Genomic DNA, 21227 nt, shown 5'->3' with positions numbered 1-21227 from the left:
TTTCTTTTTTTTCTTTTTCTTTTTTTCTTTCTTTTTTTTTTTTTTTTTTTTTTGGCAAATTAAAAAGGCGTATGGCTTCCTCTCGCCAATTTTTACATTTGAGGTTTAGCTTGGTATTCTGCGGTAAAAGTACATGTAGCCCAGGTCTTTAGGGGGCCTTTCTGAGGCACAGACTTTGTGGTCATTGTAAATCACCCATCTGAAAACAAGACAGAACATTGGGTGAATTTAAGTCAGTTTTGGGAAACTTTGCAGAAAGAAGTTGCTACATCATATGGCACACAACACTTAACCATGATGTTTTAAGATACGAAACTCAAGCTTGTTGTATACAAAATACCAGAATGCTGGCAGGGAATCACAACTGCTTCTTTTTTTTTTTTTTTTTTTTTAAGAGATAAGGCCTCATTCTTTCCCCAGGTAGCAGAATCTGCAGCTTCGAACTCCTGAGCTCAAGGGGCCCTCTTGCTTCAGCCTCCTGAGTAGCTGGGAACACAGGCATGCCTTCATGCCGGCATGCCTTCATGCCGTCACGCCCAGCTACAACTGCTTTGTGATTCTTAAGCTCAGTCGAAAAGTAGTTACTAAAATATATCAGGAGCCTCCAAACATTGTAACCTTTGATTCCATAATTCCCTTTATAGAAATCCGTAGACAGCCTCAGAAATTGAGTCAAAGAATTATGTACAACAATGCTTAAAAAAAATCCATGCAGTGAACTATTAGAATTTCTTCAAAGATTATTTGGCAAAGTGAGAAAATAATCACAATATAATATGAAATGGGAAAACACAGGTGAAAGCATTGTATGCACTCCGCATATACTTTAAGCTTTTAGTTAACCTGTGCATACTTATATGTAGTATGTGCGTAGACAGACATACACATACTTTCTTCCAACAAGCCAAAACTACAGAGAAAAATATCTCAAAATGTAGACAACGGTTATTGTTAGGGTTCCAAGCACATATTCTTATATATTCTTATATTTATAAATTATTTACAATGAATTTTATTGCTTTTAAAATTATAATTAAGCTTTTTTCTTTTAAAAAGGATTTTCACTTTTTTTCTTTTACTTCACTCCATAAAGTGTTTTTAAAAGAGCCATCATGATTGCAATAAAAATAATTCACTATAAGGATAAGTCCCAGCCAGGCACAGTGGCTCACGGCTGCAATCCCAGCACTTAGGGAGGCCAAGGCAGGTGGATCACTTGAGGTCAGGTGTTCAGGACCAGCCTGACCAATATTATGAAACCCTGAATCTACTAAAAATACAAAAAATTAGCCAGGTATGGTGGCACACGCCTGTAATCCCAGCTACTCGGGAGGCTGAGGCAGGAGAATCACTTGAACCCGGCAGGTGGAGGTTGCAGTGAGCTGAGATCACTCCACTGCACTCAGCCTGGGAAACAAGAGTGAAACTCGCATCTCAAACAAACAAACACAAAAAAGATAAATCCCTGTGCTCAGCTATTTTATTAATCAAGTTGAGAAGACAAAACTAAAAGACACACAGTGGAACCCAGGTGAGAACCGGCCCCTCCTGCAGTGGGAGGGAGGGACGGAGCAAAGGCCACGCTCAGGTGGCCTCCAGGTGGCCCGAGTGCTGCCCTCAGGCAGAAGGGCCGACCCACAGCCACTGTCCAGACCTGTGGGAAGGGCACCGGTGGGGCCTGTGGAGATCCAGCCCGGGGGGAGGGTTCTGAAGAAAGCAGCCTCCTTTCACTGCACAATCGTCTCATTCCCAGTTCCCCACACACTTACAGTTCTGCTCAGGAGCGGAGAGAAGCCAGCGCGAGGCTGCAGTAAGGGAGAGCGCTGAAGGTTTAGAGCCGCCAGACAAAGCGCCGGTGACCCAGTTACATCTGAGCATCAGGTAAGCAATACGTGACTTCAGTATCGGCGTGCCCCATGTAATGTTTGGTACACAGACTCTTTGAGATTATTTATACTAAAAAATTATCCACTATTTATCTGAAATTCGATCTAAATAGGGCATCCGGGTTCTTCTTGAATGTTTCCCTTTGTTGGCTAAATATGGCAATCCTAGGGAGGTCGCAATCACAGCATACGTTCTGCTGCAAGATGCGTCTCTATTTTGGGAAGTCACTTCAGTATGACGGTTGCAAGTGGCTTTTGACTTACTAGCTAAGGTCAAGCTCTTCTGCCTCCCTGAGTCTCAGCGTCTTGATATGTAAAAAGCATTCACGGTATACCCTTTACAAGACCAGTGTGAGAACCAAATGAGATGGCACACAGTGTACCTAGGAGAGAGCTGGGCACACAGTAGGTACTCAATAAATCACAGCTGTCATTTACCTTCTAAAAACGACTCACCTTCCTTCCTTTTTGATATGGCAAATGTAATGGCCACTCATCGTGGATGTTCCCATGTGACTGATGAACGCAAACAACTCATACGCTGTAAAAGAGGAAACAGCTCAGTTACAAGGCAGCACTTCCAGACCGAAGAGAGTTCAAAACCAGCACTAGCACCATCCAGCAACTGTTTAGGTTTGAAACATAAGGTCTCTTTACTTTGCTGCGTTGACAACACACACACACATTCAACCTGAAAATTTGTGATCACAAAAATAGGACATAAATTATCAAAGCACAGCTGATGTTCAATTCGAATGTGGAAGAGGATTCAAAAATCCCACAGCCTGGTCTGGCGGCGAGCTTGTGGGTCTAAAAGAGTGGTCCTGGCTCTCCCACTTCCAAACATGAGGGTGGACAAAGTGTTCCGTCTTTCTGAGCCTGTTTCTTTATGGAGATTAAAAAAGAAATCCACCCACTTTGCAGGGTTGTATGAAACTTAAATGAGCAATTCAGACTAAAATACCACACAAATGTCAAAACTACAAGGAAGGAGCAGATAGTTGTTATCATTTATAGAAAAGGACAATGCTTTGTGCAAGATGTTTCACTTGTTCATGATTGTAACTTATGTGGGACCAAACTTCAGGCTTCATGCTTTCTGAACAAGGAGGTACGTGGCCTCTTAGAGGGTGAGACCAATGTTTGTTCTCTAACAGGTGCCTCTGCACCAGGGCCGGACTCTGTGGTATCCACGTTGAATCCGTTTTAGTTCATGTTGCCAAGGTGGGCTCTGCAGACGAGAACCGCCCCACTCAGCAAACTGTTCCAGACTGCACTGAGGTCGTCTGGAAACTGAAAGTTCACAAGACTTCTGAGTAACTGAGAGTAAATAAAATGCACGTCTGCTGAATTTAATAAGGAAAAATGGGCTTGCATATTGATTTTGCTAGTGTTTCACTTTTACTACATTTTTCCAAAAAAAAAAAAAAGTATTGGTTCCAGACAGACCTTTTCTCCTGCGCCTCTGACTCATTCTTTCTCACTTTGCACTCAGCCTCATTCAGCGTACTCAGCTGTCAATGCTCAGCCCTCCTCTGACTCTTCAGCAGCACCACGCACTGCTGAGCACCCCTTTCTTCCTCGAACACTCGCCGGGAGTCACTCTCCTGGTTGTCCAGCTGCCTGACTTCTTCTCTTCATCTGCCTGACCTTTGAATTTCGGTGATCTGGGGTTCAAACCTCCCTCTTCCCCCCATCCAGACTCTTTCTCTCTTTCTCTCTCTCTTTGGCTGATGTCATGTCGTCTTATGGCAGTAAATGATACTGACCCAGAAGCACCAGGTTCCCCACAAATACGCACTGCATGACGGGCAAGGGGGCGGCTTCCTTTCCGGCCGCACTCTGTTGGTCTTGTTTTGTCTTTTTATTTTTTGAGGTGGAGTCTCGCCTTATCAGCCAGGCTGGAGTGCAATGGCGTGATCTTGGCTCATTGCAACCTCTGTCTCCTGAGTTCAAGCAATTCTCCTGCCTCAGCCTCCCCAGTAGCTGGAATTACAGGTGCGCACCACCATGCCCAGTTAATTTTTTGTATTTTTAGTAGAGACAGTATTTCACCATGTTGGCCAGGCTGGTCTCGAACTCCTGATCTCAAGTGATCTGCCCACCTCAGCCTCCCAAAGTGCTGGGATTACAGGCGTGAGCCACTGCGCCCAGCCCATTGGTCTTTTTTTAAATGAAAGTGAAATTGTCGTCATTACTCTACCCCAAAACCCTCCAGTGGCTCCCTGAATCTCTGAGAAAATCTTACTCTTGAAGTGGCCTCTGAAGTCCCCTTACCTCCTCCCCTTCTCCCCCTTACTCCGCTCCAGCTACCATCGCCTCCTGGCTGCTCCTCAAACACTCTCGGCATGCCCCGACCTTCAGGCCTTCAGACCTTCTGCTCTTTCCTTCTGAAACTCTCCTTTCAGATGTCACATGACTCACTCGTCACTTCACTGAGATCTCAGGTCCAAGTGTCACTTCATCAGAGAGGCCTTCCTGAACCTTCTTCCTAAACATCAACCTCCTCCCACCCCGCCCTCACTCCTGCGCTCGCATTGCTGTTATCCTGCTTTCCTGTCCCCACAGCGGAAGGGACACCTGCCATGTCGCATCCTTACCTGTGCGTGGATTTACTGTCTGACACCTTTTACCCCAGGCTAGAATAGGCTCCATAAGGACAGGGGGTTTGTTATGTTTACTGAACTATTCCAGGCACAGAAAACAGTGCTTTGCACACTGTAGGTACTTAGTATTTGCTAAACATATAAATAAATGAGTGAATGAAGGAATGACTCCTTTCACTTCATCTCCTCACACGTTTTTATATCTTCTTACAGTGTGTATATTTTTGCAAACCTCCTACCAAAGCATAAATTGGGGTATAAACTGGCGAAATAATTATTTAATCAGAAATGAATCAGAGAAGATTGTGTTACCCATAATTAACTAAATTTCTGTTGCTAGCTATCACATCAACTGACCCAAAAAAAAAAATCCCAGGTTTGAAATCAGAAGCCAGGCAAAACAGCTGTAAATGACAATCATTTTGCCTGGTATTTATTTGTGAAACAATGATCCAGGCACCTTACCCTCATCTGCCCTCTCACACTAAGAACCCACCCTGACCTCACTATAAGCAAGAAAGGGAGTGAGCTGAGATCCTTGTGTCTCTTCACCCCTGTTGGATTTTTTAAGCCCTTTTGAAATAATTCTACATCAAATTCCCAATCTTCAATTTAAGAGACGGAGTGCTGCCCTCCCAAAAACGCAGCTGAGTAAGTTGAATGAGCCTGAGTGAAAATTCTCTAAGAATTTTCATGAAATAAAGAGAGAATACAGGCCAGGCATGGTGGCAAACACCTGTCATTTCAGCACTTTGGGTGGATTGATTGTGCTCAAGAGTCTAAGACCAGCCTGGGCAACATGGCAAACCCTGTGTCTACAAATACAAAAAAATTAGCCAGCCATGGTGGCGTGTGCCTGTAGTCCCATCTACTCGGGAGACAGAGGTGGGAGAACTGCTTAAGCCCAGGGCGCCGAGGCTGCAATGAGGCCAGATCCCACCACCGTACTCTAGCCTGGGCGACAGAGTGAGACCCTGTCCTAAAAGAGAGAGAGAGAGAGAGAGAGAGAGAGAGAGAGAGAGAGAGAGAAGACAATACCCCAATCAAGGCTTTTTCCCCCCGCAAGGACGTCTTGCAGAAGAACAGTGTTTACCGAGCACTTTCCACCATAAGCCAGGGTGACATCAATGAAACGCAGCACAGATACCAACACAGCCAATGGGTTGACAAAACAGACAGACACAGAGAAAGGACAAATCCATACATCCTAATATATCCAAACATGTCACTAAGCCCCCCAGAAAGCATTTTCCCCTCTGTTTAAAAACAATTCATGTACATCCTCAGAACCATAAAAATAAAATGTAAACGGTTAGCATGACTCTTAGTCCTATTATTTAAATTAACCATGTTTATCAATAGAAGCAACTGCTCCATGCATTATTCACCACCTCCTGCTGGGAAACAACAAGAGAGAATCTCAGCACATTTGCAAAAACTAAACAGGTAATAAATCTCAACTTATGTTTGTCTCCAAAGAGAAAGTCAAGGTGAATTCACCAGAGAGAGAAGCTACTGCTGATTCTTCTCCAAGTTCCCAGAGCTGTCCTTCCAAAAAAATCGAAAGCACTCAAACACACTCCAAAAAACACACACCAAAAAAAATTTAACTTTTTCTGTTGAAAGTCAAACTTTTGAAGTGTTTATCTCATCTCAAGCTTCCTTTTCTATTTACTTAAAAAGGAATTTCTAACATTTCAAAAATGTTGACTTTTAACAGAAAAACCTTCAAAGCATCTGGTAGAATTAGACAAAATTGACAAAACCACTGTCTCAACAGCAAGCGGGCAGTGTCCCTCCGAATGGGCAGAATTAAACTGTGCCTGGAACTAGCATTCTTTCTCTCCACAAAACTTGTCCTGTTTGAACTCTAGGAAAATCTTCCCAACCTTGCTAATACGAAGATTTTTTAGCATCAAATTTTGCCATTACCATCCCTACCCAACCTAATAGCAACTGTACTCTTTGATTTTGTTCTTTGAGAAAGCACTGTCTAAAAAAAAAAAAAAAAAAAAAAAAAAGGTTTACAAAACTTGGAAGGTAAAAGAGGTGGGCAGCATACCCTTTCTACGTCATATAGAAGAAAGGCCACCCAAAGATTATCTCGGGGAGAGACTGGCAAATGACCCATTAGCCAAATCAGACCCACAGCCTGCTTTTGCACTGCCGGGGAGAAGAAAGGGGAGCAGAGTATGAGACAGACATCGACATAGCCCGCAGAACCGGAAACCTTCGTCATCTTTCGCTGGCTGCCGACCTAGGAAGATGAACTTAGTTCATCTCACCATTTGCTATTTGATATAGTTTGGACGTCTGTCACCTCCAAATCTCATGTTGCAATGTGTGATCCCCAAAGTTGGAGGTGGGACCCGGTGGGAGGTATTTGGGCCATGGGGGTGGATCTGTCCTGAGTACCTTGGTGCCCTCCTGTGGTAAGGAGTGAGTTCTCCTCTATGAGTTCACCGGAGAAGAGGCTGTAAAAAAAAGCATGACACCTCCACTCTCGCTGGCTTTCTGTGACCCGCCTGCTCCCGCTTTGCCTTCTGCTGACCGAAAGCTTCCTAAGGCCTCTTCAGAAGCAGAAGCACTGTGCTTCCTGTATAATTGAAGAGCTGTGAACCAAAGAAACCTCTTTTTTTATAAACTACCCAGTCTCAGGTATTTTCTTATATCAACAACTACAAAACTACTAATATACTACCGATTGATGATCTCATATTTAGTGATACTACTTCTTAACTTGTAGATTTTTATCTGGGAAAGATACAAAAAAATTCTGTCCAGTAGAACACATATCCTCAAGGATTTATAGATTTACATATCGGAGTAAACACTGTGAAATGATTGTTTTGAGGATTTATGGTCCTGAAAGACACTGACTAATCTTTACTCTAACCTGGCAATCTCATCCTAACATTTTTTAAAATTGTCTTTAAATATCCTAGCTTCGCAAATGTTTTTAAGCCAGTAATAACATCTGACTGATTCTCACATTAATTAATAAGTTTTTAAAAATCTGTGCTATGTGTTCATTTTATATTTACCTGAAAGTCATGATTTTGCCTTTTGGGAAATTATGTTTTAACAAGCGTAATGACCAAAAGCAACTCTGGATTCAGAAGTTTCTTTAAATGAATGTATTTTTATAAGTCATTATAGCATCTAACATATTTACAAAGCAGCAGTATCTCATCAGGGCATGACGTATTATTTAGTCTACAGAGTGCTCAGAACGCAGAGACATCAAGTCTCCCTAAAATAATTATCAAGACCCCAGAGGCACTGCAGTCTGCTGGTGAGATAAACTGTTCTCATCCAACGCTCTTTACTTGATTAATTTGTATCACTGCCTGTCTCTAACTCCCTCTATACAAAGTGGGGGAAATAAAATCAGCAACTTACTAACAGTTTCCTCATAAGCACCCAATATCTGGGTATTTATCTGGGATATCCTTTCCCCCAACAAGGTATTCATGAGGGATCCACCCCCGTGACCCAAACACCTCCCACCTGGTCCCACGGCTAACATTGGGGTTTGCATTTCAACATGAGGTTTGGGTGTTCATGAGACAAACATCCAAACTATATCAAGCTTAATATACAACTAGCTCAATATCCAACAGCCTGATTTCCCTCATGCCCTCTCTGAGAAAAAAAATCAGTGTGGGAGGGAGGAGTATTGGAGCTTTCAGAAAACTGCTAAATTCTCAAAAAGAGAAGACAGACCTAGGTAAATCAGTAGCACGGGAAGGCAGCTGATAGCCACAGAATCGTAAAGGTCTACAAATTGCTTCCCCCGACCCTAGCCAGCTCAAAGTTAGTTACAATGCCAAATGCTCCAGAAGGCAAACAATTCCTTCCAAGTCTAACAGTTCTCCATCATTTAAACTTCCCGTAAATCAGCTTACTCAAGAGTGGCTGCCTCCTAACTTCCAACAGCACCACCAAAAACGTCAGGACCTGCAGCAAGTGGGAGAGATGAAGTCAGTGACTTTCCAGAGCACCACTGGGCTTGGCTTCCTTGGGGAGCTGTAGCTTAAGCCCTCCAGATCCGCTTTGATGGGGGTGGGGGGGCATTCCTCAGGGAGTTCAGCACCTCAAGAACCCCAGCGTTACCCAAATGGATGCCTCTCTGCTCCCTGGCTGGAAAATCTCAGCAGCATGGGAGACGTCCACACCATTACAGCAAAGTGGCTGAAGGAGCCAGAGCAGGTTCTGAGTAATTACAGCCTAATCACACGTTCATTACATTGGCAATCAGCAGGCTCTTTTCTTAAGAAAAATTAAATGCTCATTAGGTGCAACATCAACACAGAAATGATTCTGCACATAGCAGAAGCTCAGCGAGGTCAGAGTGGAGGCCCGATTTCCAGCTTCGACGTTTTGAAAACTCAGCAGAAAGTTAGGTGCTAGCCCTAAAATGTGCAGAACATGGTAGAAAATAGACTCTTGCCTCCATTCCAATATAAAATGTGAAATGAGATGACTCAATCGGGGATAAAGGAAAAACCGCACAGCCTTCAAAATCAGACAGACCTGAATTCTAACCCGGTTCTACACTAGAAAACCACTTAGCTCTGCTGAAAAAAGAGTTTCTGAAACTTGGAAGGTAAAAGAGGTGGGTGGCATATCCTTTCAGTGTCATATAGAGGAAAGGCCACCCGAAGATTATCTAGGAGAGGACTGGCACGAGGGTGTCGGAACGGCTCCCCGTAAGCCATGAAGGAAACGTGGCCGAGGAAGCCGTGGCACACGTGAGACACTCGGGAAATGACGGCCACTGTGTCATCGCATGTGACCAGCACTAATCCTTCCAACAAACTAGTACCCCTGAGATAATCGTTTCATGCAATAGAGTTCTTCCTCATTCCGAAGGATGGAAACAGCGATTTGGCCGTAAAAGGAAAAATGTGACCCATGAGCTTCTTTAATCCCTATCCTTGTAATAATCGCTTTTCTCCGCTTCATAACACCTCCATTATTTCAGTGTTAACCCGGTGTGACAACGTCCCCATGGCTGTTCCCCTTCTTCCTAAAGCAGTAGTGACCTAACACTGCCTGCAAGGTGCTAATTCTCAAGTTTAAGCTGCATCAGAATGACCTGCACGCCTGGGTACACCCAGAGGACTGAGCCTCGCCCAGGGTTCCTACTTCAGCGTGTCTGAGGTGAGACCCCATGAGGCCTGACAGGTTCTCGGGTGAAGCTGATTCTACACACGGGATCCAGCGCTGGAGGAGATCAGCTCGTCCCTCGTCAGCTCAGATAGGAGAGTGGAAGACGTCTCCAGCCTCGGGCTCTAGGAGTGAGGCCCATGATGCAGGCCTGAGTCAACCTGCCTCGGGGACGTTCGGAGCGCGTGCAGAGGCTCACGGAGTCTCAGACCCTCGGCACCTTTGCTGAGAACTCTGCGACAAGACTCCGCTGGAGTCCAACCTGGAAAGACAGGCTGTGGGAGGCGCTGCAGCCATCTTGTGCCATGAGGGAGGCCCTGTCTGGGACTGGAGCCCACCTAGAGGAAGCAGAGCCAAGGGGCCCATCCAGATCAAGCATTTGAGTCCTGAATCAAGGCGGGCCTGAGCCCAGTACCCCCAGGACTTCCCAGGGTTCATGAGACAATATACCCTTTTTGCTTACACAAATGTGTCTTGGCCTTCCTGCCACTTAACACGAAACCCTGAACATTGAGGTTGTTTTTATTTTTGTTTGTTTCGGTTCCTCAAGCACCAATTACCTTTACCCTTTACCTGTATTCAATATTCTCAAGTCAAATATCTCAGTCAATTCACTAACCAAAAAATGTGAAAAGAAATGACCTGGGAATTTAAACAACCTAGCTACGCAGAACACACACCTTCCTGGGTTAACCTATGAATTTAATGTGATGCCAGTCAAATCCCTAGAGAATGGCCAAAATTACAAGATCAGTAACTTTACATAATTTAGCAGCAATATTGTAAAATATACAACATGGAAAATTCTTATTCATAAGTAACATGGAAAATGTAATTTGGAGACATAACTGGAAATGCACAGCATATTTATGAAGAAAACCATGCAACTTTGCAATTACAGAAGGGGAGGATAAATCAGAGAAGCATATGTTTCTGGCTAGAAAAACTCAATATTGTAAAGTGATCAGGTATTCCCAAACTAATCTACGACACATGAAACTCATAAAAATCAATAAAAGAAAAACAGCTGAAAACCTCAATAAAAGTGGGAAACTGGCCAAAGGAAATGAAGAAGCTGTTAACATGACAGGAAAAATAACTAGGCAATAAAGATTTTTTAAAATATGTAGAAAGCGCTCAGCCCCACAGCAGGGCTGGGGAAGGCTGGGGAGACAGGAGAGTCCCCGTGTGGCCAGGATGCGCCCCTGCTGTGTTTGTGGAGGGTCATATGATGGCAATCAGCTTTAAAACCTTAAAAATGTGTATTTTTCACTACAAATTTCACTTCCAGAAACTTCCCCTAAAGAAATAATCAAATGAGGGCCCAAGGTTGTCCATCACAATATTGTTTTTAGTAGAAGAAGGACATAAGGAAGGGGTGGACGGCGGAAGTGCTGAAGCAGCTGGTACTCCCTGCAGAGGAATTACATTAGGCATGCGCTGTTCTTCTGTGAACTGAATTCATCCTTTAAGAAACTCATTGTTTGGCCGGGGAGCAGCGGCTCACATCTGCAATTCTAGCCACTTTGGGAGCTGAGACGGGTGGACTGCCTGAGCTCAGGAGTTTGAGACCAGCCTGGTCAACATGGTGAAATCCTGACTCTACTAAAAATACAAAAAATTAGCTGGGCATGGTGGTGCACATCTGTAATCCCAGCTACTTGGGAGGCTGAGGCACGAGAATCTACTTGGGAGGCTGAAGCATGAGAATCACTTGAACCCAGGAGGCAGAGGTTGCAGTGAGCTGAGATCGTGCCACTGCACTCCAGCCTGGGCAATAGAGCAAGACTCTGTCTCAAAAAAAAAAAAAAAAAAAAAAAAAGAAACTCATTATTTAAAAATAATAGCAGTCATCTTCTGAATGTGGAAATATCTTCATTATCTGAAACTCTGTAATAATGATACGTACTTAGCCTAGAATTAGGTATATAAATTATGGTACATGTTTATAATAGAATATTGTTAATATATGTTCAACAGTATAGATTTATATACATGTACACTTACAAAACTCACAGCCTAATCATAGCCTCATCATGTTAATCACATGTTTGCTATTTTATGACTCGCTTTTCCATTTTTATAAGTCTATGGACTTACATCATTTTCATGTATTTGTCTAAAAAGGTCTATAGAATATAAACAAAACAATACTTTGTGGTTATTGCTGGGGAGTAGGATTGCCATTTTTAATTTTGTCTTTTCATATATCTATATTTTCTCAAGTTGCTTTTAATTGTAAGAAAGATAAACAATATAAATGTTAATTATTTTACGAAAGGAAAAAAAGCAACGACTGGCAGTATTCACCCGGTTGCTAACACAGCCCAGTACAAGAAGTCACGTTTTCACTGCCTTTGATTCACGCAATGTAACACGGAAGCACACAGCCCACCCCTCTATACGGCACTCTGTGGAAGCGGCAAAACACTCTCTGAGATGGCTACCTCCTGGCAGTCACTCAGTTCTTCACTCCATCAGGTACCTGCTGGTCACTTGCCACGGGCCAGGCACAGTGCTGGGGAAGCTACTTGGAAAACATGTCATTCTGCAAAATCAAACTCAAAATGCATTTGGCGGGTTAGGGCTCTGCTTTTCTGTCTTCATAACTGAGCATTTCACCTGCTACTGCCTTTATATCCTGCACCTCTGGCACGTGGTTTCTCTAAGCGCGTCTCACAGTGCTCAGGCGCTACCCTCACCCAGGGTCCCGGGGCTTTGACCCAGAGTGCCTTAAAGGGTGCTTGACAGCACCTAACCAAAGACACAACTCGAAATCCAGCAGCGCCCGGGAATCTCTGCAGATCTCTCTCTCAGAGGCAGAGGAAGCCCCAGGGGATGACAGGCTCCTGTTCACCATTCCTGACATCTGTGAGGGATGGGCTGGTGCCCCTGAAGATCAGACCCGCCTTCCCTCTGCAGCTTTACAGCAGCCCCACCTTGTGGCTAATTCCTTCTGCAAGAAGGACTCATCCTCTCCAAAGAAAAGTCCATTATGGAAAATCAATGACGCAGTGAACTGATGGATGTGTAACACATAATAAACCCTGCTCATGCATTATTGAGCAACCTGTCTGTTGCGGCTTTAAATATTTTAGGCAAGCTAGTAATTTCTGGAAAGTAAGACAAGATACCTTTAATGACTATGGAAACTGGGAGAACTACACCTCATCCTTTTCTGATGCAGTTAGCAATGGAACAGTTAGTGATAAAATTCCCACTTTAAATTTTTTTTTTAAAAAAAAAGGAGAAAGTTTCCCTGCCACCTTCTCTCTCTCGTTTTATATCAATATGTACATGTTAGGTCTGGAAAGAACGTTACTGAGCAGAGCTGCCACTATACGATTATAGGAACAAATGCTGCTAAGGTCGATTTTGTTAAACACGATTATGTGTCTAGCACCATGAGTTCTATCAAAGTCGAATGGCCTCTGCCCTGGGCAAGCTCCTAGTCAAATGGGAGGCACCGACATCTACAGAAGTAATTTTATGCAAGGTCAATTTGTTAGGTCTAACAATGAAGCATGGTGGCCCGCACCTGTGATCCCAGCTACTCAGGAGGCCAATGCATGAGAATCTCTTGAACCCGGGAGGCAGAGGTTGCAGTGAGCCAAGACTCTGCCACTGCACTCCGGCCTGGGTGATGGAGTGAGACTGTCTCAAAAAAAAAACAAAACAAAAGGACTAACAATGCATTACGGTGGCTATAGACACAGACTCTGGGGCAGACTGCCCGCCCGGGAATTAGGGTTCTGCCCATCACTAGCTGTGTGACCTTGACAAGCTTCTACTTAACCTTCTCTGTCTCAGGTTCTTCCCCTGTAAAGTGGGCATAATAATGGTATGTACCACCTGAGGTCACTGTGAGGACTGAAGATGGCACAGATGGAAGCAGTTTTCATACTGGTACAATTACACCAGCACATGAGGTAAGCATGAGCCGACCATGGCAAAGCTCTAGGAGGAAAGTCCAGAGAACTGGAATCTGTGGCCCAGTTCTAAGCAATGATGAGAATTTCAGCAGGCGGTGAAGGGAGAGGAAGCTCGTTTCACAAACACGGTCAACCTGAGCAAGTGTCTGCAGTAAGTGGAACAGAGTCCCCGACAGCAGTGCAGGCCGAGAACGCGGCTACGGTCTCAGGCACCACAGCTGCAGGTACAGGGAGTGTAGGGGTGTCCCCGGGAGACCAGCTGGACTGGGATCCACCTGCACAAGGTGCTGAGTGCCAAGACAAAGAGCCTGAGCGTTATTCCGTAGGCAATGACAGCCCAAGAAGCAGGTATCACCATGGTGAAGAACACGGATTCTGGGTTTGAATCAGCTCCATCTCTCACACGCTGTGTGGCCTTTGGCAAGGCACCCAGTCTATCTGTGCCTCTGTTTTCTCACCTGCAGTGAGGTAAAATCAGCTGCAGTGAGGGTTACGTGAGTGTTGATATGCAAAGTGCTTAGAACAGCATGTGACACACAGTGACATATATAAGTGTTTGATATGAAAAGGCAGAACAGGCCGGCACAGGGGCTCACACCTGTCAGCCCAGCACTTTGGGAGGCCGAGGCGGGTGGATCACCTGAGGTCAGGAGTTTGAGACCAGCCTGACCAACATGGTGAAACCCCATCTCTACTAAAAATACAAAACTTATCTGGGTGTGGCAGTGGGCACCTGTAATCCCAGCTACTCAGGAGGCTGAGGCAGGAGAATGGCTTGAACCCGGGAGGCGGAGGTTGCGGTGAGCCGAGATCCCGCCACTGCACTCCAGCCTGGGGGACAAGAGCGAGACTGAGCCTTAAAAAACAAAAGCACAACAATGGCCTACGCCACCTATTCCCATCGTCCTGAGACGAGCCTTCAGAAGACTTTGAGCAGCTGGTTCTGGTGAGGGTGTAGTCAAGGATGAGACCACTCTACTACTACTCAAAGCACTACCTGAAAACAAATGTTCTCTTTTGACAAAAGCTCCCACCGTCCATGAAGAAATTTTACCTCAATGGAACAAAGTCAAAGCTGGCCCTGAACTGAGGTGCACACACGACCAAGCAACATGACCGTGACATGACTTTATGAGATCCCCGGCGCCCACACAAAGGGGCGCGTGGCCCCGTTTCCGGGAAGACAGGATCTGTGCTAACTTTCGAATGACGGAAAGGCTGGACTGTGTCGCGGCGGGACGGAGGTGTGGTCGTGACCGCTAGACGGCCTCTAAGGTGAGGACTTACTTCCAGGTCCGTCCTTGACTCTAGGTCCTTCAGGCTTGGCCTCAGAAATGATGTTGGCATTGCCATTATTCTCCATCTCAATCACGAAGTCACCGTCTTCTTCAAACTCGGGGTGGCTGAAGATCCAGTCCAGGGCTCTTTCCAGGCTGTGATTCTAGCGACAGAAGAGAAACATGCGTTTATGGGATGCGCGCAGCCTCAGGCCTCGCTGTGTCCCGGCCATGTCAACTGGATGTCACGCGGACGGGGAAGGAGGCCTGGATTCCCCAGCCCTCCGCGCCTCTGCGTGAGCAGCTCCGACTCCGCGTGACGAGCACTCCCGCTGGACACCTGCAATTGGATTCCCTGGAAAACAGCTCTGAGCAGCAGGTCAGCATCCCAAAGCCTCTGTCAGCGTGAGCCCGGCATTTCTGAGGAAGACGCTGGTAATGATAGGTGTGGGATCACCAAGGCTCCGGCATTTGCTTAAGGGCAGCTCTTTCTAAAGCCACTTCAGTGGCACACACTACCTTCCCTGCCAACTGTATTTTCTGCAGATAACTGCACGGTACAGGGATGCCGGTGTGAGCACTGCGTGAGAGCCTTCTCTCCGGGAATGTCGGTAAAATGGTTGAACTGCGGTAAAGACAAGATTAACATCTTGATTAATGATGACAACACTGACTAGCCAAGTGTAATTGTTTAAACTGGACTCCATGTACTTCAAACTAATTGGCCATAAACATATTTCCAGCTTTCTCAGCTTGTGATACCACTGGCAGGTTAAAGAATCTATATAGATACAGACGCTCTAATGAAACAGTCGGGCAGATCAAATGAGTGGGGCACAAGAAAGGACCTCAAGCAGAACAAGCTCCGGTTGAGATCCTTTAAGCATCTGAAAGGGAGACAGATTGTTCTAGCCACATTCTCATGAGACCGTCAAGAGCCACAGCAACCTCAGCAACAAACCCCAGCAGGCACTCCATCAGGACAGGCAAGAAGTCGTTGAGACCAGATATCTACTCAAAAATGGATGATGGTGTGACCAGGAAGGATGGCTTTTGTTTTAGTTTTGGGTTTGGTTTTTTCTTTTCTTTTTTTTTTTCCACTAAGACTTACAAGATGAAAGGATGGGTTTTTTAAAGTACTTTCCCTGAATATTAAACCAATATCAGCACTGCAGAAGGGACTCGTCTACCCTAGAGTTTCAGGGTCCCTTGTTTCTTGGATCAAGAAGCTCACGACTACCTGAAGAACCTTCTCTTTCTAGAGAGAAAATGCAGCGAGAATTCCAAGGAGGCATTCAGTCTTCCGTGAGGACTTTTAAGAGACCTTTATCCAAGGTCTTGGTCTCAGAAAAGCATTACATCTCTTCAAGGACTTCTTACTGGACACGGGATTCCATGCGGCCCTCCTTCCTCTAGGGCCACAAGCAGGCTTCAAGTCAAATCTGTGACCCCCATTAACAAACATTCAAGGAGATAACAAGTTTCTCTCGATTTGCTCCTATTATCCCAGCTTTACTATCGCCTTATTCTTAAATTCTCTGTGTGAAAATTATTTATTTTAGCTTTATGTGTACAATATACAAATAAATCTTTATGTGCTATGGTGAGATTCATAGATGAACATGAATCAAAATGATCAAAGTACACTGAAACTGCTACAGAAATAAATTCACACACACACATACACGCCTCACACACACGCAACACACATACACACACACAAACGTACACACACACTCATACACATTCACACACATTCACTCACATACACACTCATACACACACAAACGTGCACACACACACATACATTCACTCACACACTCAAACACACGCCCACACACACATACACTGACACACTAATGTGCACACACACATACACATTCACACACATTCACTCACACATACACACTCGTACACACGCATACAAACGTGCACACTCACATTCACACACATTCACTCTCACTCATACACACTCATACACACACATACACACATGCACACACACTTGACACATACACACGTGCACTCATACACATTTACATCCATACACGCACACACATACACTCACATACACACGTGCACACACACACGTTCACTCACACACTCATACACACTCATACTGCCCACACGCACAAATACACTGACACACACTTGTGCACACACACTCATACTCACACATGCACACACACACACAAACACACACACTCACGCACACAGTCTCATGCTCACCGTTGCTCGCAGTGCCTGGATAGCCTGATTTCGCTGAAATCCCATGGAGGTGATGATAGCTACGATTTCCTCTGGAGGCTGGTTATCCAATCCAGCAGCACCAAAAACAGAGGCAGAAGCTGCCCCTCCGTAACCAGGCATGGTCAGCGGTTCAGCAAAATCTGAGGAAGATAAACACACTCAAGTCTTTTCCTTTTTTCTTTTTTGTACTGAAACAAACAACACTAACCAGAAAAAACATGATTCCACAAATTTAGAATAATCAAGACAGTCCGGGCCATGTGCAGCGGCTCCCACCTGTCAACTCGGCACTTTGGGAGGCCGAGGCGGATGGCTCAGCTGAGGTCAGGAGTTGGAGACAAGCCTGGCCAACATGGCAAGACTCCGTCTCTATTAAAAACACAAAAATTAGCAGGGCGTCGTGGTGCATGCCTGTTATCCAGCTACTCAGGAGGCTGAGGCACAAGAATCACTTGAACCCCCGAGGTGGAGATTGCAGTGAGCCAGTGAGCCGAGATGGCACCACTGCACTCCAGCCTGGGCAAAAGAGCGAGGCTGTCTTAAAAAAAAAAGACAGTCTGGTGTTGGTATAAAGACAGACATACAACTTAATAGAACTGAGATTCCAGAAATAAAGCCATATACCTGTGGTTAACTGATTTTCAACAAGACCATTCAGTGGGGAAAGGACACTATGGGACAACTGGATATCAACATACAAAAGAATAAAGTCAGACCTCACCTGACATCACACACACAATTAACCCAAAATGGGCCATTGACCTAAATGTGGGAGCTAAGACCATGATCACCGTAGAAGAAAACACAGGAGTAAATCTTTTTGCCACTGGATTAGGCAATGGTTCCTTATTTACAATACAAAACACACAGTGATGAAAGAAAAAAGTTTTTAAAAATTGTTTAAATTTTTTGTGCTTCAAAGGATCCCGTCAGGAAAGTAAAAACACAACAGAATAGGGGGAAATTACCAATCATAAATCTCATAGAAACTTGCATCCAGAATATGAAAAGAACTCTTAGAACCCAACAATAAAAGGATAACTTCGCCGGGCGCGGTGGCTCAAGCCTGTAATCCCAGCACTTTGGGAGGCCGAGGCCGGTGGATCACGAGGTCAAGAGATCGAGACCATCCTGGTCAACATGGTGAAACCCCGTCTCTACTAAAAATACTAAAAATTAGCTGGGCATGGTGGCGTGTGCCTGTAATCCCAGCTACTCAGGAGGCTGAGGCAGGAGAATTGCCTGAACCCAGGAGGCGGAGGTTGCGGTGAGCCGAGATCGCGCCATTGCACTCCAGCCTGGGCAACAAGAGCAAAATTCCGTCTCAAAAAAAAAAAAAAAAAAAGGATAACTTCATTAGAAATGGATGAAGAATTTGAAAAGACACATCCCCAAACAAGATATACCGTCAGTAAACACATGCAAAGATGCTCAATGTCATAGTCATTAGGAAAACGCAAATCAAAACCACATGACACCACCTCACACACACTGGGACGGGTATGCTAAAAAATGTAATAATAAGGGTTAGGCCGATACAGGGAAACTGGAACTCACATTCCTTACTGGTGGAAATGTCAATCGGTTCAGCCAGTGTGTAAAACAGTTTGGTATTTCCTCAAAAAGTTAAACATGGAGTTACCATATGACACAGCAATTCCACTCGAGAGAAGTAAAAACAAATGTCCATCCACACGAAAACTTGTACAAAAATGTTTACAGCAGCATTGTTCATAAAAGCCCAAAAATGTAAATAACCCAAATGTCTACAAGCTGATAAAGATTAATAAAATGTAGTATATCCATACGATAGAGTATTATTTTTTTATTATTGACAGAGTCTTGCTCTGTTGCCCAGGCTGGAGGGTAGTAGTGCAATCTCAGCTTGTCTCCTGGGCTCAAGCAATTCTCCTGCCTCAGCCTCCCAAGTAGCTGGGACTCCAGGTGCCTGCCCCCATCCCCAGCCAATTTTTGCATTTTTAATAGAGACGGAGTTTCACCATGTTGAGTAGGCTGGTCTTGAACTCCTGATCTCAAGTGATCCACCTGCCTCAGCCTCCCAAAGTGCAGGGATTACAGGTGTGAGCCTTCACGCCCAGCCCAATAGACTACATTATTTTACCATAAAAAGGAATGAAGTACTGACACATGCGACAAATGAATGAATCTTGAAAACATTACACTGTGATAGAAACCAAACACAAAAGAGCTCATATGTATGACTCCATTTATGTGCAATGTCCAAAACAGGCAGATCCCTTGATCTAGAAAACAGAGTCCTGGCTGCCAGGGCCTGGGGTGAGTGGGAAAATGGGGAGTGACTGCTAATACACGAGATTTCTTTTGGGGGGTACAAAGTCTGCTAAAATTAGAGAGTGGTCATGGCTTGGATAGTGCTCTGAATTTACTAAAATCCACTGGAATGTACGCTGTAAATGAATATATGCATTATAGCCTAAAAAAGTAGATAAAAGAAAACGCTAACTCAACGGCCTCCATTTCTTCACGCCCAGGCTTTCACTTCAAGTTCTCAGCATTTCTTAGAAGCATACCCCAAATCTTTCTATTGGCCTTTTTGCCACTGACTTACACACTTTAAAGGGGTGAATTATATCTCAATAAAGCTGTTGTTTTTAAAAAAAGAAGAAAGACAAAGACTAGCTTTCTCCCCCCGCTGTAGCAGATGAGGAACTGTAAAGTCACTTTCTAGGGAGACCTCCGCAGGGGCCTGGAAGGACCAGGACGCAGCATCACGGGGTCACGTCGGGCTCCAAAGCCATTCCGTTCTCCCGCCACCTACCTGGCTCTTCCATGTGAACAATGATCCAGTTGAAGGCCACCTCGGCGCCCATATTTCCAGTGAAGTACACAGCCTTGCGACATGCTTCCAGGGGGAAACCCATCTCGGCCAGCTGCATCACAGACGACTCATCAATGTCTGATGCTACAGAGCACAACAGGACAGTCCAGTGTGAAAAGGAAACGCTGCTGCTTCTTGTCCTGGCTGCGCACCACGTGCTCATCCACACACCCCCCAAAGAAAGGGCTGTCGTGTTGGGTGTAAATAATGGTTTCACTTTGTTGAGTTTTGTTGTAAGCCTTCCGAATATTAAGCTATTTGGGCTAACTTTCTTTTTTTTATTTTTTTTTTTTTGAGACGGAGTTTCGCTCTTGTTACCCAGGCTGGAGTGCAATGGCACGATCTCGGCTCACCGCAACCTCTGCCTCCTGGGCTCAGGCAATTCTCCTGCCTCAGCCTCCTAAGTAGCTGGGATTACAGGAACATGCCACCATGCCCAGCTAATTTTTTGCACCTTTAGTAGAGACGGGGTTTCACCATGTTGACCAGGATGGTCTCGATCTCTCGACCTCGTGATCCACCGGCCTCGGCCTCCCAAAGTGCTGAGATTACAGGCTTGAGCCACCGCGCCCGGCCTTGGGCTAACTTTCTATCTTGACCCAAATAGGACCCAGGTTAATTACCCAGACAATCCAATCTGGGAATACACTAAATCTCCCCATAGGAAATTAGAGAAAAACAATTCCTGGAACGATTTCAGAGCATCCTCAAAACCTCTCCAGCAGCCTCTCCTGTGGCTGAAACTTGAAGGGGAAAGCACTATCTACAGCCGATAAAGCCTGTTCCTTAAACCTCGCAGAAAGTTCCTGCAGGCCTTTCCATCCATCTGGCAATCGTAGGAAGCAATCGGCTCTGGGAGCTGGAGAGTCCAAATGTTAAGTATAGAAGGAAAAAGTTCCTTGTTTAATCACGCAAGTTTAAAACATTGAGAGACAGATTTACAAAGTAACTTGGGCTCAGACACAGAGAGCTTTGTTTTCTTTTCTTAATAATATATAGATACTGGTAGAGATGTGTGTGAATCTGTGTGTCTATGCGGATACAGACACACACACACTGCTCTCACATATACCAAAAGAGGAGAAAAGCTGGAATGGCAGGCCAAGATTCCAACCCCGGGTGGCTTAGCCTCGTGCTGATGGTCACCCTCCTGAGCCCCACAGGCCACCTGATCAGCAAGTCACCGACTAGTGGACAGAGAACCGTTCCCACCCGGGAAAAGCAGCACACGCAGACCTGCAGAA

At 45.0% G+C, this 21227-nt stretch overlaps 1 protein-coding gene across 1 annotated transcript in view; it reads right to left on the bottom strand.

The window, feature by feature from the left end:
- USP13 (ubiquitin specific peptidase 13) overlaps nucleotides 1-21227 on the bottom strand; it is a 123985-nt gene continuing 102758 nt past the window's right edge. Inside the window, exons 17-21 of the mRNA XM_039478645.2 lie at nucleotides 19924-20067; nucleotides 17103-17263; nucleotides 14884-15037; nucleotides 2343-2427; nucleotides 1-199 (exon numbers count right to left, since the gene is read on the bottom strand). Coding sequence (XP_039334579.2) covers nucleotides 106-199; nucleotides 2343-2427; nucleotides 14884-15037; nucleotides 17103-17263; nucleotides 19924-20067 — 638 coding nt within the window. The 3' untranslated portion in view covers nucleotides 1-105. The remainder of the gene's footprint in view (nucleotides 200-2342; nucleotides 2428-14883; nucleotides 15038-17102; nucleotides 17264-19923; nucleotides 20068-21227) is intronic.

This window comes from Saimiri boliviensis, chromosome 8 (genome assembly GCF_048565385.1).
Source record: "Saimiri boliviensis isolate mSaiBol1 chromosome 8, mSaiBol1.pri, whole genome shotgun sequence".
Taxonomy (NCBI): domain Eukaryota; kingdom Metazoa; phylum Chordata; class Mammalia; order Primates; family Cebidae; genus Saimiri; species Saimiri boliviensis.
The sequence above is the reverse complement of the archived record's forward strand: the minus strand, read 5'-3'. Positions and strand labels throughout refer to the sequence as shown.